We start from the raw sequence: 13,846 nt of genomic DNA on the forward strand, positions 1-13,846 counted from the left end.
TTTATTTTATGTGTGAAATGTTTAAGTTTTATGTGCGATGCTCCGGAATTCCCTGGGAAACGTCTTCTCATTTTGTACAACTGTTGCTTTCCAAGATGACAATAAAGGTCGATATGATATGTGTATTTGTATTACATTGGAATACTAATGTTTGTTTTATTGTTTAATTGTTGCTACCGATTTCAGCGATTGCGCAACTGGGATCACAAGATAATTGGCTCCATTGTGTCATCGGGTCTTGGTCGGGATTTATAAACCCGATTCTGACAACAACAGTAACTCGTCAACAGCATCATACCAATGATTCACTTGGAAAATGTCTCAGCTCGAAATCATTTTGGGGATAAAATACATTTACTACCCTCTTCTGACGGCCGTGGGTGTCGCTGGTAAGTGTTTGTACTTGTGTCGGAAAGAACTGCAGATGCTTTTTTAAATCGAAGGCAGACACAAAATGTGGGACAGGCAGCGTCTCTGGAGAGAAGGAATGGTGACATTTCGGGTGGAGATCCTACTTCAGTTTATCTCGGTTGCTAATTTGTAGCTAGTTGCAATCTGCATACTTTTTTGTTTTTTGCCAGATCTGAAAGAAAAAATAATTTTCTAAGATCTCGCAAGGATCCACCTAAACCCTGCATTTGTTTAAATAACATTAATTTGTGGAACCTAATACGCGCTACGAAGTACTGCATTTTTTTTTGTACTTGAATTGGTTGTTATCCGTAGGTATCACAAAGGGCAAATGTAGATTATCCGCTACACAGTGCTTAGCTGTCACAAATGTTCGCTGTCGCTCTTTTCCAGTCCCCACAATTCTTGGAATTGACACAAACTTGGCGCATTTAGCCTTTAGACATAAGGTGTCTCTCCTTCCGCCCGCATTCCCACATTGACAGTGAAAGAACAGTTCATTTTCCCTGTTCCCTGGCGTTCACAGTCTCATTCGCCAGTCTCATTGCAATGCAAACTAAATTAATGTTATCGAGTCGAAATGCATGGAAACAGGCGCCCGGGCCAGACCTAATTGTCCATACACGAACCCATTTTTCTACGTTTGCCCCGTGTTGTTTTCATAGCGCTGTGATTGTACTCACCTCTACCCTCTTCCCCGACAGCTTGTTCCATATACCCATCGCCTTTTGTGCAGGATAAAACTTTTCCCTCTGCTCTCCTTGAAATATTTAACTTAGTAACTCCGTACTCCGTCTATTTTAGACACTATCTGAAACCAAAACTGACTACGTACACCTCATAGTTTCACAATCTTCTATAAATTCACCACTTCGTCATATGTTGAGAGAATGGAGCAGCTGGGCTCTTAAAAATAGCGGAGACAGGGGATATGGGGAGAAGGCAGGAACGGGGTACTGATTGGAGATGATCAGCCATGATCACATTGAATGGCGGTGTTAGCTCGAAGTACCAAATGGCCTGCTCCTGCACCATTTCTCTATTATCTATTGTCTATTGAAGGGCCGATTGGCCTACTACTGCATCTATTGTCTATTGTCTATTATCTATTATCTTCTGGATTATGCCCAGAAAATCCTGCCATTACTGTACCACCGTAATTCCTGCTAGGATCCTTTTCCTGTCGAACTTGGCCAGCTCCTCACTCATGCATTCTCTCCTCGTAACCAAAGCTCGCCATTCTACGCAATGTCCTGGTGGAACTTTTCTATGATGTGATGTCCAGACTACGCACAATATTCCAGGTGTGACCTAACCCATAACTCTCATAGCCATAACATGATGTTCGACCCCTATACTCAACACCCCTATATATGAAAGCAAGAAATCCACATTAATTGTCACTTGCCTGGTCAGTAATCCATAAATTTTCACCCGAAGGTCCCACTGATGTCCCTGTCATTTACTGTATCATTCATTCATTCAATCATGCATTCATTCATTCTTTCATGCCTAGCTTGAAGTAATGCTGAGGTTGGCCTAGTTTCAGTTATTTTATTGTCACGTGAATGATCAACTAAATCGTGCAGAAAGTGGTGTATTGAAGACTATCCTCTGCTCGCAATGTCCACATTCCGCAAATTGGAGCAAATATTAAATATGTATTGGTTTATTATGAACTTTATTTGTGGCTTTAAATTACAACAATAGAAACTCCTCGGAGCCAGTATATTGAAGTCAGGTGACAAAGTACAACCTGGCAAATGTGTTGCCTCAGCTAAAAACAGAGTAAGGGCAAATAAGGGACCTTAGCAGACCTATTCTACGACAGCAACAGCAGGACAGGTAATGTTTTACAGCTGTAGTATGTGGGGGTTAATGGGAGACATTGGAATCAACGGCAATTACATCTGTTTAAATGATTGCATCTCGATTCAGTAGCGCAACATACTATAATGGGGTGGAAATGTAATTCTACCAGGTAGTCAATGCACAAGGACTCAGTGAGCAGCTGAAATTAGAAAACCATTAAAGGGATAAATGCAGGTGCCGCAAAAGTGTGTATATATCTTCTCTGCTGTGTTTTGGTTCCACTACCTGGAGGGCATATTTAATTTAGGAGAATAAAAATGAATGTAATAAAAATAAGGACATATAGATTAAATTGGAGCTGTGAGCACAAACCCCACAAGCTATATTACCTATCCAATGCAATAGTGAAGAACATATCAAGGATGGAAAAGAAACGGGGTATAAATAAGATTCAGTCATTCTGTTCCACATGGGACCAAACAAACAAATTGTTGCTGAAAGAAATTAAAACAAAAATAACTGTTAGCCTCCGGATCGTAACTCAAAATGCCTACATTTGAGAGCTATCCGCTATTCTCTATTACTCCGCCTGTCACCCCCTGATCTCAGTTCCTCTCTGCCATCCCTTTTCCCAATGTTTCTGTCTTGACCACATTTGCTCCCAACATGTCCCTCCAGGACATCCAAGATGCCCTTTTTGCGTTAGTTATTATCGTATCCCCCAGCTGTTGTGAATGCAGACTTCTGTGTCTGTAGTTCAGACCTTGCTGCACCCCATCCTTGCCTTTCACTCCACTAGCCTCTGCATCCAACATATAATTCTCCAGTTTCTGTCACCTGCAATGTGATTCCACCGCTAGTTACATCTTCCTATCCACATCGCTTTCCAACTTCCACAGAGACCATTCCTTTCGTAACTCTTTGGTTTGCTCACCCATTCCACCCAAACCACCCCTCCCCAGGTACATTCCCTTACAGCCACAGGACATATAACACCTTCCCTGACATCGCATCCTTCACCTTCATCCAGCAACTCCAGCAGCCCTTTCAAGTGATACAGAGGTTCGCCTACATCTCATTTTAACCTCATCGACTGCATTTGGTGCTCCAAATGTAGCCTTATTTACATTGGTGAGAACAAGCCAATTTCTCCGAAGCCAACCAGCCTACTATTTTACCAATCAATTGTGCTTGGTCTTGGTCCACCTAAGTCTGGGCCGCAAAGTATTTTAACTCCCCTCCCACTATAACATCACCGGTCAGTGCATTCCAGATAGCAGCCTCTTACATTTTTATAAACAACTTATCCCTTAAATCTCCTTTAAAACTCCTCTCACTGCAAAGCTATGATCTCTTGTTTTAAGCTCCTATCTTGGGGGAAAAATATAAATATATTTCCATCAGGTCACCACCATCTCCCGCCCCCCCAGCCACCATCACTCTACTGAAACCCATCCCAACATGTCAAATGTCTGCAAATTAAGCTGCTCACACTTGCAGAGAGGAAACCCCATGACTGCTCAGAGGCAAGTATCATTCCTGCCAGGCAATAATTTCTCCTGAAGTGAATGACCGATTTCCCTCCGGAGATGAAAAAGTGTTACTGTATCAGATCGTAACGTAAATACCTTCCTTCGATATGAAGTGGCACCAAGAAGTCCCCCAACATGTTAATTGGAGGATGTTCGACATTCTGGCAGGCAGGTTTGCTCAGGCTACACATGTGGGTTTCAACTATATAATGGAGGGGGATTAACAAATTTGGAGTTTAAAGATGGAGTTGAAGGGAAAGTGACTACTGAAAAAATTCAAAAGATTCAGGAATTAATTGGAAGGAAAGCTTGAGAAGTGACAACAAAGTAAGGCCAGGTACAAATGCGAGTGGTGCGAGGGGGTAAGTAAATACGGAGGTCAAAGTGTTGTATATGAATGCGCGAAGTACAAGCAATACAGTGACGAGCTTGCGGCTCAGTTAGAAACTGGCAACTATAATGTTGTGGGAATTACAGAGACATGGCTGCAAGAGGGCCAGGGCTGGGAACTCAATATTCAAGGTTATACCTCCTATCGAAAAGACAGACAGGTGGGCAGAGGGGATGGGGTTGCTCTGTTGGTGAGGAATGAAATTCAGTCCCTTGAAAGGGGTGACATTGAAACAGGAGATGTGGAGTCATTATGGATAGAACTAAGGAAATGTAAGGGTAAAAATACCATAATGGGACTAATCTACAAGCCCCCAAACAGTAGCCAGGACAGAGGGCGCAAGGTGAATCAGGAGTTAAAATTGGCATGTGACAAAATTAATTCTGTGGTTGTTATGGGAGATTTCAACATGCAGGCAGACTGGGAAAACCATGTAGGCACTGGGCCCCAAGAAAGGGACTTTGTAGAGTGCCTTTGTGAGGATTCTTAGAACAGCTTGTGTTGGAGCCAACCAGAGAGAAGGCAATTCTGGATTTAGTGTTATGTAATTAATCGGATTTGATAAAGGACCTCGAGGTTAATGAGCCAATAGACAATAGATACAAGAGTAGGCCAATCGACCATTCGAGCCAGCACCGCCATTCAATGTGATCATGGCTGATCATCTCCAATCTGTACCCCGTTCCTGCTTTCACCCCATATCCACTGACTCTGCTATTTTTAAGAGCCCTATCTAGCTCTCTCTTGAAAGCATCCAGAGAACCTGCCTACACCGTCCTCTGAGGCAGATAATTCCACAGACTCACCACTATCTGTGAGAAAACGTGTTTCCTTGTCTCCGTTCTAAATGGCGTACTCCCTATTCTTAAACTGTGGCCCCTGGTTCTGGACTCCCCCAACATCGGAAACATGTTTCCTGCCTCTAACGTGTCCAAGCCAATAGGAGGTAGTGACCATAACATCTGCAATGGGAGAGGGAAAAGGGTAGATCGGAGGTGTCTGCTACAGTTGTATAAAGGGGACTATGAGGCCATGATGAGCTGGCCAAAGTTGACTGGAAAGATATCAGTGGAACAAAAATGGTAGGTATTTCTAGGAATAATACAGAATGTGCAGGATCTGTTTATTTCTAGGAGGAAGAAAGATTCCAAGGGGATAACGGGACGACCATGGCTGACAAGGGACGTCAGGGACAGTATAAAAATTAAAGCGAAGAAGTACAACGAAGGCAAGATGAGTGGGAAGCAAGAGGATTGGAACGGTTTAAAGAACAACAGAAGATAACCAAATAGACAATATGGGGAGAAAAGATGAGGTAGGAATTTAAGCTAACCAAGAATATAAAGCAGGATAGTAAAAGCTTCTTTAGGTATGTGAAGAGGAAAAAAAATAGTTAAAACCAAATTTGGACACTTGGAGACCGAAAAAGTTGAATTTATTATGGGGAACAAGGAAATGGCAAATGTGTTGAACACGTACTTTGTGCTGAAGCAAAGCAAGAATTTCATTGTAGGATAGAGGGGAGAGTACGCAGCCTTGTGGTGCTCCTATGCTGAGCGTTTGCGGGTTTGAGATGTGCTTACCCAGCCTCACAGCTACTTCCTGTCTGTCAGGAAGCTGGTGATTCACCGACAGAGGGGTTCAGGCACAGTCAACTAGGAAAGTTTGGAGTGTAGTAGCTCTCGCATAACAGTGTTGAATGCAGAGCTAAAATCAACAAACAAAATCGTCGCATAGGTCCCTTGGCGGTTCAGGTGCTGTAGGATGAAGTGCAGGCCCAGGTTGACTGCATCATCCACAGATCTATTGGCCCGATATGCAAATTACAGCTGGTCCAGCAGGGGAATTGTGATATTTTTCAGCTTGGCCAGCACAATCCTTTCCAGTGTCTTCATGACTACAGATGTCAGTGCAACAAGCCTGTTGTCATTAAGTCAAGTAATCCTTGACTTTTTGGGTACAGGGACAATAGTGGAGACTTTGAAGCATGCAAGGACAGTACATGTTTGCAGGGACTGGTTAAAAATGTCTGTATAGACCGGTGCCAGCTGTTTGGCACATAGCTTAAGAGTAGAGGGGGGAAACATTATCAGGTCCTGGAGACTTCTGGCTTTTTTGTCCTCTGAAAAGCTTCTCCACCTCCTCTATTTTTATTGTTCATATTGGATAAGTGATGTTTTGAAACACAGAGGGTGTGGGTGATTGAGTGTGAAGTGGTGATTGGAGGGGGGGGGGGGTGGATGTAGAAAGGCCCAGTCTTTGCAGACTGAGATCAGGCTGTGAGAGGTCTGCATCCCCGCTCCTGTAGGCCTCCTCTTTAGACCATTGGAGCTGTCTGAGTTTTGCAGTGAACCAGGGCTTGTTGTTGTTGAACCATGTCCGGGTCTTGGTTGGGAAGCAAGCTGACATATGATGATACAGTGTCCATACACTCATCGAGGCTTGTGATTGCTTCCCTGAACAATCAGTGCTGTCAAAGCAGGATTGTAGGTTCCCAATGCCCTTGCTTGTCCACTTTTTCGTTGCTCTGACCACAGGCTTAGCAGCTTTTAGTTTCTGCCTGTAGGTCGGAATAAGGTGAACTAGATAATAATAATAATAATAATAATAATAATAAAAAATGTTATTTATTGGGTGCCTTTCAGACATCTCAAGGACACCTTACATAGATTAACAGGAATATAAACATATAATCAGAAAATAAATAATAAATACATCACAGAAACACAAATTAAAAACAGAATTCAGTCCAAAAACAAAAAATCAAAAACACAATGTGAAGAGAGAGAGCAGCGGCAGCTAAAGCGCGCCAGCGTCCACTCTCCCTTCATGGCAGCCATCTTGGACAAAGGCTAACAGGATTACCTTACAGACAAAAAAAATCACCCCCCCCACACAATGGATACCACTGTGGGGGAAGGCACAATGATAATGATCAGAGAGACCCAGATCCGCCCGAGAAACAGAGCGATATGCGTTCTTGATTGCCGTATAACAGTGATCGAGTGTTCTCTCCCCTCTGGTGGGGCAGCTAACATGAAGTCTGTATTTTGGAAGGATGGCGGGACTGTCATATGCTGCGAGAATGGAGCAGCTGGGCTTATACACTCTGGAGTTTAGAAGGATGAGAGGATATCTCATTGAAACATATAAGATTGTTAAGGGTTTGGACACGCTAGACGCAGGAAACGTGTTCCCGATGTTGTGGGAGTCCAGAACCAGGGGCCACTGTTTAAGAATAAGGAGTAAGCCATTTGGCACGGAGACGAGGAAACAATTTTTCTCACAGTTCACACTGCCACCCAGCTTTGTGGTGTCTGCAAATTTGCTATTTTTACTTTGAATCCCTTTATCCAAATCATTGATGTGTATTGTAAATAACTGCGGTCCCAGCACCGAGCCTAGCGGTACCCCGCAGCGGTGTCACTGCCTGCCATTCTGAAAGGGACCCGTTAAACCCTACTCACAGTTTACTGTCTGCCAACCAATTTTCTATCAATGTCAGCACTCTACCAGCAATACCATGTGCCCTAATTTTGTCCACTAATCTCCTATGTGGGACCTTAGCGTAGATTTACAAGGTTAATTCTCGGAACAAGGGACCACAGTTTAAGAATAAGGAGTAAGCCATTTAGAACGGACGAGGAAACACTTTTTCTCAAAGAGTGGTGAGTGTGGAATTCTCTGCGTCAGAAGGCGGCGGTGGCAGGTTCTCTGGATGCTTTCAAGAGAGAGCTCGATAGGGCTCTTAAAAATAGCGGTCAGGGGATATGGGGAGAAGGCAGGGACGGGGCACTGATTGGGGATGATCAGCCATGATCACATTGAATGGTGGTGCTAGCTCGAAGGACCGAATGGCCTACTCCTGCATCTATTGTCTAACAACAGCTAAGCAGTCACCATTGGCTGGAAGCACGATAAAGAATGGGTTAAAATACAAATAGAAACAGGCAAAGCCATTTGACACTTCCATGCTTGCTCCACCACAAACAATGTTTCCTCAGTGCAATCTAATGCGGTTTCACTGGATTCCCTCAATATCTTTCTTAAATGTACTTCGTGACCAAAATAACTACAGTCCTTTTGGAGTCAAAAGATTCACAATGCTGAGTGAAGATGTTTCTTCATTGATTGGCAAATCCCTTGCTGAGACCAGCTCCTGGGTATAGATGCTCGAGTCAAGAGAATATCATCCCTGCATCTACCCTGTGAAATTCTGTAAATATTTGGTATTCATTCCAGGGATAAATTTATTTGCTTGCCCCTAATAGTTCTTGAGATTGTGATGTTAGTGAGCTGTCTTATTGAACCACTGCAATACGTGAGGTGTGGGTGCACACACAATGCTGTGAGGGAAGGTTTCCAGTGACGATGAAGGACCAGGTATCTAAATCAGGATGGTGTGCAGTTTGTAGGGCAACTGCCATGATTGTGGCTCCATGTCCTTCTAGCTGGTAGAGGTGGTGATATTGGAAGGTACTGTCAGAAGAGTCTGTAGTCCAGAAGATCTGCACTCTAAAACTAATTGTTATTTTAACTAACTAGTGTCTAACCATGTACTTTTGCCACACCCTCTTGCCACCTTGAAATATTGCAGTTCCTCCAAGGGTGCTATTGAATATGAAGTTGTGGGATTTACACCAAGTGGATTAGCACTACGTTTCCATATACAGATGGGATACCATTGCCAGAGTATCTACAGATCACACTGCTTTCATGTGTCAGCAGTTTATCACTCAGTCTAAATCATGTTTCTCATTACCCCAATAATGTTGATCCCTTTTAGTGGATTGCAGTAGTTCAAGGTGTCAGTGACTCACATCACGAGCAACATCTGGCCATACCTGTATTGCATAATTCTCTCAAAAATGAATATAAATATGCCTTGTGCATTAGGTACTAGTCAAACGACTGTTTTGCTTTTTTGGTTACTCTAGATTCCTCCAATCAATCGCCAATGCAAATAGCAAAATAGCAAAAGGATAACAAGGGATAAAATTGGTCCATTAGAGAGTCAGAGTGGACAGCTATCTGCAGAGCCAAAAGAGATGGGGGAGATATTGAACAATTTATTTTCTTCGGTATTCACCAAGGAGAAGGATATTGAATTATGTGAGGTAAGGGAAACAAGTAGAGTAGTTATGGAAACTATGGATTCAAAGAAGAGGAAGTACTGGCACTTTTGAGAAATATAAAAGTGGATAAGTCTCCAGGTCCGGACAGGATATTCCCTAGGACATTGAGGGAAGTTAGTGTAGAAATAGCAGGGGCTATGACAGAAATATTTCAAATGTCATTAGAAACGGGAATAGTGCCGGAGGATTGGCGTACTGCACATGTTGTTCCATTGTTTAAAAAGGGGTCCAAGAGTAAACCTAGCAATTATAGACCTGTTAGTTTGACGTCAGTGGTGGGAAAATTAATGGAAAGGATACTTAGAGATAATATATATAAGCATCTGGATAAACAGGGTCTGATTAGGAACAGTCAACATGGATTTGTGCCTGGAAGGTCATGTTTGACTAATCTTCTTGAATTTTTTGAAGATGTTACTCGGGAAATTGATGAGGGTAAAACAGTGGATGTTGTATATATGGACTTCAGTAAGGCCTTTGACAAGGTTCCTCATGGAAGGTTGGTTAAGAAGGTTCAATGGTTGGGTATTAATGGTGGAGTAGCAAGATGGATTCAACAGTGGCTGAATGGGAGATGCCAGAGAGTAATGGTGGATGGTTGTTTGCCAGGTTGGAGGCCAGTGACTAGTGGGGTGCCACAGGGATCTGTGTTGGGTCCACTGTTGTTTGTCCTGTACATCAATGATCTGGGTGATGGTGTGGTAAATTGGATTAGTAAGTATGCAGATGATACTAAGATAGGAGGGGTTGTGGATAATGAAGTAGATTTTCAAAGTCTACAGAGAGATTTATGCCAGTTGGAAGAGTGGACTGAAAGATGGCAGATGGAGTTTAATGCTGATAAGTGTGAGGTGCTACATCTTGGCAGGACAAATCAAAATAGGACGTACATGGTAAATGGTAGGGAATTGAAGAATGCAGGTGAACAGAGGGATCTGGGAATAACTGTGCACAGTTCCCTGAAAGTAGAATCTCATGTAGATAGGGTGGTAAAGAAAGCTTTTTGTGTGCTGGCCTTTATAAATCAGAGCATTAAGTATAGAAGTTGGGATGTAATGTTAAAATTGTACAAGGCATTGGTGAGGCCAATTCTGGAGTATGGGGTACAATTTTGGTCGCCTAATTATAGGAAGGATGTCAACAAAATAGAGAGAGTACAGAGGAGGTTTACTAGAATGTTGCCTGGGTTTCAGCAACTAAGTTACAGAGAAAGGTTGAACAAGTTAGGGCTTTATTCTTTGGAGCGCAGAAGGTTAACGGGGGACTTGATAGAGGTCTTTAAAATGATGAGAGGGATAGACAGAGTTGGCGTGGATAAGCTTTTCCCACTGAGAGGAGGGAAGATGCAAACAAGGGGACATGACTTGAGAATTAAGGGACTGAAGTTTAGGGGTAACATGAGGGGGAACTTCTTTACTCAGAGAGTGGTGGCTGTGTGGAATGAGCTTCCAGTGAAGGTGGAGGAGGCAGGTTCGTTTTTATCATTTAAAAATAAATTGGATAGTTATATGGACGAGAAAGGAATGGAGGGTTATGGTCTGAGCGCAGATATATGGGACTAGGGGAGAATACGTGTTCGGCACGGACTAGAAGGGTCGAGATGGCCTGTTTCCGTGCTGTAATTGTTATATGGTTAATGATATTACAATTTTATTTTGACCAAAGTTGGCGTCTCTGATGGCAGTTCCAGATAACAGGAATAGATGAGTCATTGTGATCTCAGACAGAGACTGATGTTAGGAACTGCTCAATATTTCTTTCCTCTCCCCTAATAGTTAACGTTGCAGCGATTGTGGTCCTGTCCCGGGGAAAGTGCGCTCTCTCCAAGTGCATCACTCGCTACCTAGTGGCCATGGCGGCAGCGGATCTGTTGGTCATTATCGTCGATGTGCTGTTAAATAAAATTTTGGCGTCACATTTCCCTCTGTCTTTCCTGCACAATCCGATCGTGTGTTCCCTCAGACGCACTCTCCTCCGCTCAGCGACAGACAATTCGGTCTGGTCAACTGTCCTTTTCACCTTTGACCGGTTCGTCGCCATTTGTTGTCCGGTGCTGAAGGTTCACTATTGTACGGAGAAGACAGCGACTTTGGTGCTGTGGACAGTGGGTGTCCTCGGCTGTTTGAATAACATCCCATGGTATTTCACATTTGAATCTGAATACACAATCGACGGGGCTTCTTGGGGGTGTCAAACAAAGTCTAGCTTTTATACCTCGCCTGCATGGTCAGCGTTCGCTTGGTTTGATGTCATTTTAACCCCTTGCGTCCCATTCTTTCTGATTCTGCTGCTTAACGCCATCACAGTCCGACACATTTTAATAGCCAGCAGAGTTCGTAAGGGGCTGCGGGGCGGCGGGGCCGGTGCCGATGAGAATGACCCGGAGATGGAGAGCCGCCGAAAGTCCATCATTTTACTCCTCAGTATCTCCGGCACCTTCATCCTACTGTGGATGCTGCACGTGCTTCTCTTTCTCTACAGCCGAATCACGAACGACCACGAATCCACGGGCAACGAGGACCCTTTGTTTATCGCTCAGCAGACGGGGGCGATGCTCCTGCTTCTGAGTTGTTGCACAAACACGTTTATTTACGTCGCGACTCAAGCTAAATTTAGGGAGGAGCTGAAGAACGGAACACAGTACCTCTTCAAAATATGCTTGCCAGTTACAGTTTTAAGATTATAGCAAACGCGGTGCAATGCTGCTGGATACGCCCGTCCAAAACTGGATGTTTTAGTGTGTAGAGTCCGGCGTTAACTTGCGTTTCACTGGGCGGGAAATCTCCTTAAATTTTCTAAAGGTGACAGGTAAAATTTAGAGCAGAATATGTTTACTTGTACCTGGTTTGGAGGAGCACCAAGATCGTCCCTTGTAGCTTAGAATTCCACAGCTGCACGCCCCGAATATAGGGCTTTCACCCAAGTTGGCATACGAGTCTATTTTAATCTCAATCAAGTTCTCTTCTATTATTGGCATGCTTCCCAAAAGGCTCTAATCACAGGACATAAGAACAGTACAACAAAGGAACAGGCCTTTCAGTCCCCAATATCTGCACAGAACACGATGTCAAATTAAACTAATCTACTTGGACTTCCCATTATCCCCATCCCTACATTTCCATGCAGCGAATTACAAAACATCTTAACCATCACTATCGACTTTGTTTCCACCACCACCGCAGGCAGCTCATTCCGGAATCTCGTCATTCTGGGTTAAATAAAAAACTCTATTATCCCATCGGATGTCAATAACATCACCAATAATCTTCTAAACTCCAAATAACTCATGTCTCCATCCCAGGATAGCAAAGCTGGTCCTTATCCACAACAACTTCTCCTTCAACTCCTCCCACTTCCTCCAAATCCAAGCCGTAGCTATGGGCATCCGCGTGGGCCCCAGCTATGCCTGCCTCATTGCAGGGTATATGAAACAATCACTGTTCCAGGCGTACGCTGCCCCTATCCCCAGAACTCTCTACCTCCACTACATTGACGACTGCATCAGTCCTACCTCCTGCACCTATGCAGAATTCACTGACTTCATCAACTTCACGGCTAATTGCATTCCTGCGCTCCAATTCATTTGGACCATCTCCAACATTTCCCTACCGTTTCTAGACAGACAATAGACAATGAACAATAGATCTCACCATATCCATCACAGGAGACAAACTATCGACTGACATATCTTACAAGCTTACTGACTCCGATAGCTATCTAGACTACAATTCTTCACACTCTGCTTCCTGTAAAGACTATCCCCTACTCTCAATTTCTTCGCCTGCGCCGAGGATGCTGTATTCCATACCAGGTCATCGGAGATATTCTCATTCTTTAGGGAATGTGGATTCTCCTCTTCCATTATAGATTAGGTCCTCACTAAGGTCTCCTTGATACCACGCAGCTCCGCTCTTGCTCCCTCTCCCCCATTCATAACAAAGCCAGAGTCCCTCTGATTCTCACCACCCACCCCATCACCCGTTGCTTACAGCACATGATCATCCAATATTCCCGCCAGCTCCAACGGGATCCCACTACTGGCCGCATCTTCCCATCTCCACCACCTTCTGATTTTCGCAAGACTGTTCCCTCCACAACTCCGTAGAGAACTCGTCCCTTCCCACACAAACCGCCCCCTTCCCAGGTACTTTTCTCTGCAACCGCAGGAGATGCAACACCTGTCCCTATTTCTTCCCGCTCGACTCCATTCGAGGACCCTGACAGTCTTTTCAGGTTAGGCGGAGGTTCACTTGCACCTCCTCCAACCGCATCTATTGTACCCCGTATTTCAGGTGTCAACTCCTGTATATCGGCGAAACTAAGCGCAGGATCGGCGATCGTTTCGCTGAACACCTGCGCTCAGTCCACCTAAACCTACCTGATCTCCCGGTTGCTCAACATTTTTCCTCCCCTCCCATTCCCACACTGACCTTTCTGATCTGGGCCTGCTCCATAGTCAGAGTGAGACCCAGTGCAAATTGGAGGAACAGTGTCTCATATTTCGCTTGGGCTGCTTACACCTCAGCACTATGAACGTTGACTTCTCTAACTTCAAGTAAACCTTA

General features: G+C 44.0%; 1 protein-coding gene across 1 annotated transcript; it reads left to right on the forward strand.

Annotated features, from left to right (window-relative positions):
• Positions 1-316: 316 nt before the first annotated feature.
• LOC129715380 (probable G-protein coupled receptor 139) lies at positions 317-13,424 on the forward strand. Its single transcript, XM_055665263.1, has 2 exons — positions 317-389; positions 11,057-13,424. Exons 1-2 carry the CDS (start codon positions 317-319, stop codon positions 11,965-11,967), a joined length of 984 nt encoding a protein of 327 aa, XP_055521238.1. The 3' UTR covers positions 11,968-13,424.
• Positions 13,425-13,846: the final 422 nt, after the last annotated feature.

The sequence above is a fragment of the Leucoraja erinacea genome, unplaced genomic scaffold (genome assembly GCF_028641065.1).
Source record: "Leucoraja erinacea ecotype New England unplaced genomic scaffold, Leri_hhj_1 Leri_114S, whole genome shotgun sequence".
NCBI classification, from domain to species: domain Eukaryota; kingdom Metazoa; phylum Chordata; class Chondrichthyes; order Rajiformes; family Rajidae; genus Leucoraja; species Leucoraja erinaceus.

Bases quoted from the DNA above. Each gene is read 5' to 3' on its own strand.
- LOC129715380 (XM_055665263.1), top strand. From the start codon at position 317: ATGTCTCAGCTCGAAATCATTTTGGGGATAAAATACATTTACTACCCT. The intron at 390-11,056 runs GTAAGTGTTTGT...CTCCCCTAATAG, and splicing joins GACGGCCGTGGGTGTCGCTG to TTAACGTTGCAGCGATTGTG.